This window comes from Meleagris gallopavo, chromosome 30 (assembly GCF_000146605.3).
Source record: "Meleagris gallopavo isolate NT-WF06-2002-E0010 breed Aviagen turkey brand Nicholas breeding stock chromosome 30, Turkey_5.1, whole genome shotgun sequence".
Classification (NCBI taxonomy): Eukaryota; Metazoa; Chordata; class Aves; order Galliformes; family Phasianidae; genus Meleagris; species Meleagris gallopavo.
In genome coordinates, this window is record NC_015040.2 from 1,681,162 (window position 1) to 1,689,608 (window position 8,447).

The window sequence follows — 8,447 nt, forward strand, 5'->3', positions numbered from 1 at the left end:
TTTTGGAGGGGTGGGTAAAATCCCCCAAATCTCTCCAATGCTCACATCTGTGTTAAGCCAAACCTGGAAACTGCCCACTATTTGCTCCACATCTGGTTCACACCATCGCCACATCTGGTGCACATCTGGAAAGGTTACCCCTGTGTAGGAGGCAATATGCAAGAGCTGCTTTGGTCCTACAGCTCTCAGCTTTTTGGATGTCTGGCCATAAAGTTTTGCTGCTGCGCCGCCTTTTGCACCCACAGTGAGAGTAGGGTGCTACCCAGGCAGAGAGGGAGCCCTGTAAAGTTTAACACTTGCGTTTGGTTTTCACATCTACAAACCCAAAATGTTTGGTGGTGACTCACAAAGCATGGAAGTGGCTTCTGGGGGTCACTCCTATGGTAGGGATCAGAAGATACCATCGAGGTGGAAAAGCTTTTATTGATCCCACTCTATTTCCTACACCAAACAGTGCTGATGTGCTGATGCAGCAAACTAGAAGTGGCTTCTTGGTCACCCCTGAGCTGGCTTTGGAGGGAAAATGTTAATGCTTTGTCCTTTTAAGGGCTATGAAATGCAGATACTCTAAGTTGTAAGGTTTAAGTCATTTAGGTCTGTAATAACCTTCTTTATTCAGCTCTTAAAAAAGTGGGGAATAGAGAGCACTACTGCTAGGGCAGCACCAGGGTCCCATGGGTGGAGGCAATGCCCGAAGCCATGGGCCCTATGTGGGCTGTCCCAGTCCCCTTCGCCCCTGCCCTCCCTTGGGAAGTGCTGGTGAGTCCCAGAGCTCCCTCTGTGCCTCAGCAAAGCACTGCACAGCTCAGCCCTCTGAGCACACTCTGACCTCCAAACACCAGGCAGCGCAGATGAAGGATGAAAATATGATTTGGGGGATGTTAGAGCCAGCTGCAGCATGAGCCTGAGGTGCTTTGGGCTATGTGAGGACACCACATCACCTCCAGTATTTGGGAAAATCCTTCCCGAGCACGAGGCAGCCCTCTGTGTGACTCACAGGGAGGTTTTGCTGCTTGGGAATGTTCCCACCACAGCATTGCAATGCAGCAGCAAGCGATGGCCAGGGCTCTGCTGGGGCAGAGGGAACACAGAGTGAAAGGGAACAGAGCGCAAAGGCCGTGTGTAAAGGTTAATACTTGCTCCAGGCAAAGGTGAGCAAATGTCTGTGCTCTTAAATAGCAGTTGCTGACAAGGTTGTCTGGCAGCTATTTGGTTTGTTTTTCTTTCTAAAAGACCAATAATTTCCTTTTTTTTCCACTTTACTCGTTCACACCCATGTAAAACAGGGAGTCTGATGAACATCCTTTGAGATCTTGGGTTGTCACCACCTTCCCAGTGTGGTAGCATTAGTTCACACCTCCCACGCTCAGTGCCTTTCTTTAATACAGTAGAAAAACCTGGGCACTGCTCAGAAGGGAGATTACGGCAGAAAAATACTTTCCGCTAATTTATCACAACATTTTGACTAACCTCAAAATCTTACCATTGTGTTCTTGTATATCTCAGGTCCCTCACCTCTCCGAGATGCATGGCTGGGGGGTTTCACGCCCTGCTGAAGGTGCGTGAGGATCTGTGGGGCTCATTCGCTGCATATTCACTCTAGGTCACTAAATGGGTGACCAAGGGCTGCTGGCATCATAAAGGTGCTATGCTCTGCATGTGCCATGGTTGCCCAAGGAGGTTGTGGATGCCCCATCCCTGGATGCATTCAAGGCCAGGCTCTGGCTCTGAGCAGCCTGCTTTGGTGCTTGGTGACGCTGCCTGTGGCAGGGAGGTTGAAAGTAAATGATCATTATGGACCTTTTCAACCCAGGCCATTCTATGATTCTATGATTCACTCTGAGGGCTGTGCTGAATGTCAGAGTCAGAATTAGAGTCCTGTCTCTCTTTTAAGCCTTTAGCAGAAAAATGTTACAGGCAGAAAGTCAAGAGAATTTGGCATTTAGCTGATGCTGGGGTGCTCTGTGTTTCTCCTTTCGGCTCACAGGGGACAAATGCGCAGCACACACATGGGAGTGGAGTTTGCAGCTGCACAGGGCTAACAATGCACACACACTGCCTGCGAGTTCAGCCCCATCCTGAAGCCTATCCCTGCTGGGGCAGGAGTGCTGCTATCAGCTCAGAGGAGCTGCTCACTCCTCCCAGGCACCTGGCATCTGTGGCCTGGGTTTCTAGTGAGATAAGAACTTGTTTTCTCCGGAAAGTTTCAGGGGAAATGAAGTAGTTAGTTTGAGTCAACACGAGAGCCAAATATTCTTTGCTTGTCAGAGAGCCGTGGGAAAGTGCTCTGCAAGGTCCTGTGTCCCCAGTGTGTGCCTGCAGCATCCCTGAGCCATCCTCACTGTCCCTGCAGCATCCCTCCTGCAGCATCCCACACCCCTTCCATAGCTGGAAGCAGACTCCAAGCAGCCCCAAAGAGCCACAGGGTAACAATGAGATCAGAATAGGTTTTGCTCATGGCCTGGGGCAATAGGAAACTAGCACTAGCTTAAAAGCTGGCACCAAATCCTGTGTCAGCTTCCAAAGATCTGGGGAGTTCCGTGCAATTTAGGTAAATTTAGCATGATTTCTCTCAGGGGCTGCCTAGGGAAGGATTGGTGCTGAGCTTGTTAATATTTGTAATCTTTTCTGTGGCTTCTGATTTTCACTGCAGCATTGGTGTCCACAGCTGGGGGCAAAGTCATGAGGAAAGGAGCAGCCCCTTAGGCTGGGTGGGGGGCGAGGGAGAGGGGGGCTGCTCCTGGCTCCCAGCTTGTGGTGATGGAGTGGGAGCTGCAGCTGTGACTTGGAACCCTCAGCCCTATAAAACCAGGCAGGGGGACAAATTTCACCCAAATTGAGAGCAAGGGTGGGAGCTAGCATTTCTCCTCTGTGTCTTCCCATTCCCCTCTGCCCCCAACAGTCCATCTGCAGGCCATGTGGTCCAGGTAGGAAAAATCATTGGGATGGTTTAAGAGGGAGGCACTGTGGGTTTTGGCTTTGGTTTACTGCCCTATTGGGCAGCTCTGAGTACGAGTGCATTTGGGTGGGGTGGTTGGTTTGTTTAATTTTGTATTGTATAAGTGCTAATGGCTTTTCGTGGCCCCAAGTGATGGCAAGGGACTATGTGTGAAGGTGGCTTCTGCTTGGTGCCAAGACTGTGGCTGCAGAGCTCTTGTGCAAATCACAGCATGGAGCTCTGATAGCAGAGGAGCTGAGCTGCTGTGGGACCCCAGTGGGCAGTGTGAGGTGCAGGGATGGGACATGGGGATGGCAGGCAGTGAGCAGGGATGGGAGAGTAAGGCGTTCAGGGCAGGGTCTGATGCCTTCCCATGGGACTGCTGCTTGTGCTGTGGTGTGTGTGTGTGTGTGTGCTGAGCAGCACCTGCAGCTGAGTCTGTGCTTTTACCCTAACAGCCCTCAGCTGGGACACTGTGGGGCTGGAAGGTGACCGTACTCAGGTGGTACAAAATTATTTATTATTGCTTATTCTGTAGCTGTAATAAAACTGCACCAATGTTTCTTGCTGGCTTTGGGGTGTCATTTCAGAAGCACTTCTGGTGGACGATGCGTGGCCCTACCTCACAGTACTCATCACGGCGGATCCAACACGACTGGAAGTTGCAGAGTGAGGCGAGGATGGATCCCCCTGTCCACGCTGCATGTCGCCGCAGCTCTGAGCCCCCCACCTTTATAGTAGTTCTGGATGGCAGCTGGTCCAGGAGCTCATTGCACAGCCTCTTCTGCAGCCCCTTGAAGAGTGAGGAGCCCCCACACAGGACGATATTGGCACACATGGTGGGTGTGATTTCCTCCGGGAGCTGCGCAACGCTCTTCTGCACTGTCTCCTGGATCATAAAATCATACAGGTTGGAAAAGACCTCTAAAATCCAACCACCTGCCTACCACTAAACCATGTCCCTAAATGCTACATCTACCCTTTTCTTAAACACCTCAAGGGAAGGTGACCCCACCACCCCTCTGGGCTGACAGTGCCAATGCATGAGTACTCTTTTTGAGAAGAAGTTCTTCCTAATATCCAACCTGGATGCTCACGAAGGAATCTCCCCAGCTGGGCGGAGGGTTGAAGAGCACCTCTGGGCACTGGAAGCGCTCCTTGCTGAGGGTAAGTGTTATCCCATTGGGCAGGGAAATATCGATGGCATGGGAGCTGGGTGGGAGGAGACACTCTCTTTGGAAGTCGTCAGCAATGTAGCAGCACGCACGCTTGATGCCCTCCACCATGTGGGTCATCCCCTTGTTGAGCACGTGCCCCATGTCCTCCAGAAGAGTTGAAAGGTACCACGTAAGGCACCTTCCTGCCACATCTGTCTGCTTGGAGCTGCATGCCATGCTCCTGCCCTCCAGCACTGGCACGACACGGGTGGCCTCGTGGCCCATATCCAGCACCAGAGCACTGATCTTGCCATGTGCATAAGCAGAGAGGACCGACTGAGGGGACACAAAGAGACCTGGAGTGCCCAGCACCTCGAAGGCCACCTCTGCCATGTTCTCCCGGCTGCTGGTGGGGCTGAACAGCGGCTCTGTGAGGAGCAGCGCATGGTCCTCAGGGTTCACCCGAAGCTCACGTTCAAGGAGGTACTTCCATAGGCTTTCAGCTGCCTCCCAGTCCATGATGAAGCCATTGTGCATTACCTCTGTGGTTTTAGTGTCAGGGTACAGCAATGCCTCCTCTCCAATAACCACCCCAGCCCTGGCTTCTTCTGAGCCCATGCGGTGGCCCACCAGGGTGCTGACCTCAGCGCTGGGGGAATGATATCCAGAAAACCCTGCTCTGCAGCTCCTTGTGCCCGTATCAATCACAACTGGACACATGCTCAGGCCCTCACTGCTGGAGTAGTTGACAGTACTGGAGGAGAAGCTGCTGACAGAGCCTAGCTCCAGCTCATCTGGGTGGCATTCATGGAGCATAAAGATTGTGGAATAGCTCTCTGTCTGTAGAGAGTCCCCATCTTGGGAAGTCCCCGTCCCACTTTCATGTGGCCTCTCCATCTCAGAACATTGCCTGGGAAACAGAGCTGGGCAGTGAATTCCCCTGAGTGGGCTTGGGCAGAATCTGCCAAACTGTGACATGCTGGAGGGTACTGTGACATCAGCCAGGCTGAGCTGTGGCAGCAGGGGAGAATACCATGCGTGGCATCTGAAGGTATTGGCTACTTTCTGGCAGGAGTTTGGGGGGCAAAATGAGGATCATGCCCATCGACAGCTGACACCAGTATGTATGTTTTGGAGAGGGGTTGTGGTCTGCTCTAGAACTTGCTCTGCTGTTTCTTGTAGTGCTGCTTGGCCAGAAACCAGTGTCTGGGGGCATCCCTCGTGGTACAGTGTGACCAGAGCAGCAACTTTGTGGTTACACACACAGAAGGAAAACAGCTCCATGTGTCTTTGTGCTTATACAGTGCAGTGGTGCTGCACTGTGGGCATGAGAGCTGATGAAAAGTTGCGTTGCACTGCATCAATGCTCCTCCTTGTGCTGCTGTATTGAGCAAACAGCAGTGTGAGAAAGCTACAATGTGAGAATGATTTCCTCATTTTCTTTCTCTTGCTGCCCCCTAAAGCTGGTGGGTTTTGCTGGATAGGAACAGGTGGGCCTTGCAAAGCAAAGAGGAACCAGATCCAGCAGTGGCTTGGAGGGAAGTGTGAGTTTGCTTCTTGCAGGAAGGCTGGAGAAATGCCATTCAGTGCTGGTGGTGCTGATGTTTCTCATGTTCCTGTCTGCATCAATCTCATGGAATCTTATGGAACAGGGTGGGGGAAAGGATGATGAAGGACAATTAGCAGCAAAGCAATGAGGGGGATGAGCAAGAAAGATGAGGCCAACCTAGAATCAGGTGCTGCCTGTGTGCAAGGCAGGTGGTCCAGATATGGCAGTGGCTGGAGTGGCTTGGGGAAACTGAGTTCTTGTCTCCATTGAGGACCAAGAAGGATGGGAACATTGCAGGAGCTGTGCTGGGGATGGGAGGTTAGAGAGGAGCCTGGGTGATACCCAAATGACTTCCTGATGACCGTTTCCATAGCCAGCAGAGTATTTTTGTATATGAGAGCCCAAATGAAGAAGAGTTGCTGAGAAAAGCAAGGAGAAGCAGACAAATCTTCTGTCATTGCAGTTCCTTACTTGCAGTGTTCAGCATCAAATGTTTAAAGAGCTGAAAAGGAGGCTGATGAACTGCCTATCATGGAGCAGCAATTATCAGGGCAATGTCGGTGGGGTCTGGATGGAACCATAATAGGGAAAGAGAGAATGTGGGTCTTCCATGGAGTCAGGATGAATGTGAGGACAGAAATGCAGAGGAATGGCATTTGCACAATGCAGGAATGGGACAGCAGGGGGCAAAGATGTTGCTGGGAGGAAAGGAGCTGAGGCTGGCCTAGGGCATGTCCCTGCTGCTCAGCTGGGGCTCTGACCCCAGCAGAGTCCCTGCCCGCTAATCCCCACCACAGGGAACGGTGGTGCCCCATTCCAGGAACTGTGCAGTGCCTGGGGCCAGGTCATGGCCAGGGCTGGGCTGCCTGTGTCACTGTGAGCTGCTGCGGGCTCTGGTTGTGAAGCACAGCTCCATAGCAAATGTAGGCACAGGTCCAAGCAAAACAGGGAGTGCATTGTGACACCATGCAGGGATGCTCAGCAGTGCCATGGTGTGTACAGGTCACTTCCTCTTAGGAAGCAGGCCCACAGAGGGTATCAGCCATCCCATAGCATGCTCAAGCTGCTGCTGCTCTCTTAGCTTCCCTGTCCCCTCTCGGCTGCCTTGGCGCTCCTTAAGCGTATTTCAGCTTTGTTAACTGCAGCATAGCTTTTAGGGGCTGGGTGGACGAGACCAGCTGGCAGGACTGGGTTTGGATGCTCTGCCCGTGGTGGCAAAAGTTAGTAAGGTTGGATGTATGATGCATGCCCTGATCTGCCAGGGAGCACTGGTGGCTGAACCACGGAGAGGGGGATGCTTGATATGTCCAGCAGTGGCTCCTTCTGCAGAGGACATGTCTGCAGCAACACCTTAGGAAATGGAGTAGCATGGTATTGCTGCGATGGTTTCTTGGCTCTCTGGAGTGCCTTCAAATAGGTCAGACAGTGCTAAGTGCTGCTATGCTGCATCTAAACTGAAGTTTTTCTGAATTAGATCAGTGTTTGTACCTTGCTGTGGTACAGAAAAGCTTGTCCCAGTGCTCTCAGGTCTGTACTGGACCCAGGGTGCTGCCAGGAGCTCCATGGGGACAATGCAAGGTTTTGTCCCAGTGGCTGCATGGGGCAGCAGTGCCAGCACAGGGGCTGCTGAACACATTCTCTAAGACAAGTGCCAACCGTTCCTGGTCTCAACGCAGCCCTGGGAGAGGAGCAGGAGGTGGCACAGCTCACAGCACTGCAGCAGCTCTGCTCTGTGGGCACAGCATTTAAAAAAAGAAAACTCAACACCTCTAGGAAATGGCTCCACAAAATAGCAGTGTGGTGCATGCTGGCTGTCACATCTCTGCACCCTGCGCTGTCCCACTGTTTGCATCCCTTGCACCTCCTTGGATGAGAGGGAGGGGGATGTTCAGGCACAGCAGGGACATGGGATGTGGGGAAGATGTGGGATAGAGCCTTCAAAACTGGAGCTGCTCACAGCTTCGCTGTCGCGGCTGCTGTCACATGTGGGTGGCACAGAAACCTGCGAAGTCTTTCACAAGCTGCTGCAGAAAGCTTTTAAGCCGGTGATGCTGACATAATCCCGGGTGCTTGAAAACCTTTGTTTGATCAAGCGAAAAAGGTTTCTATTCCTCAGGCTCTGCTCTGCACTGAGGAACCTGACCTGGGAGGTGAACCGGTCCAACCTGCCCTGAGGAGGTTTGCTTTGAAAGTAAAAAGGCAGTTTGCATGGAAACCTCGCCTGCAGTGGAAGGATTAATGACTAATCGTGGTTTCATTAACTCTAGTGCTTTCACTTTCAGCACAGAGTCTAATGATAGCATTGAATAATTACCTAGAGATCAGCACCAGCTCTCCCTGTGCTCTGGAGCAAGTTGAGGTGTGCTGAGCTCACGGGCACTGCTGTGGTTGGAAGGGCAGGAAAAGTCCCAGTGTCCATAAAAGTGACATCAGACCATACACTATGGGATGCTCAATCTTGATGGGACAGAAGCATTTTCTTGTTTGGGATGAAACTGTGCTGTTGGCAGTTTCCCATAGTATGAAAATAATTGTGGTAAGAGTGCAAAGACTTATCCCAAGACAAGAGAAAATGCTAAACATAATTTATTAAAGAAATATTTTTCTAGTACTTTTAAACATTTTTCCTTCATGAATGGATAAACAGGTCTGTGGAGACAATACTTCATCTGTTCCGTCATTGGACTTTTGTGCCCAGATGTGGGAAGAACACACCGTACATGCCTTGCTGAACCTGGTACAGATCTGACTTTCTTCTTAGGCAAAAGACAATCTAGTGGAAAAGGAATAATGTTAAAGGCAA

At 51.4% G+C, this 8,447-nt stretch overlaps 2 protein-coding genes across 2 annotated transcripts in view; both read right to left on the bottom strand.

Annotated features, from left to right (window-relative positions):
• Positions 1-404, bottom strand: part of LOC109363700 (mucin-16-like) — a 4,897-nt gene extending 4,493 nt beyond the window's left edge. Inside the window, exon 1 of the mRNA XM_019609955.1 lies at positions 348-404. Within this exon, the coding sequence (XP_019465500.1) occupies positions 348-404 (57 nt within the window). The remainder of the gene's footprint in view (positions 1-347) is intronic.
• Positions 405-3,436: 3,032 nt separating this feature from the next.
• On the bottom strand, positions 3,437-5,329 carry LOC104914672 (actin-like protein 9). Its single transcript, XM_010724863.3, has 2 exons — positions 4,024-5,329; positions 3,437-3,827 (listed from the first exon to the last, which is right to left on the bottom strand). The coding sequence occupies exons 1-2, from the start codon at positions 5,071-5,073 to the stop codon at positions 3,525-3,527; spliced, it is 1,353 nt and encodes a 450-aa protein (XP_010723165.2). The 5' UTR covers positions 5,074-5,329; the 3' UTR covers positions 3,437-3,524.
• Between the last annotated feature and the right edge of the window lie 3,118 nt (positions 5,330-8,447).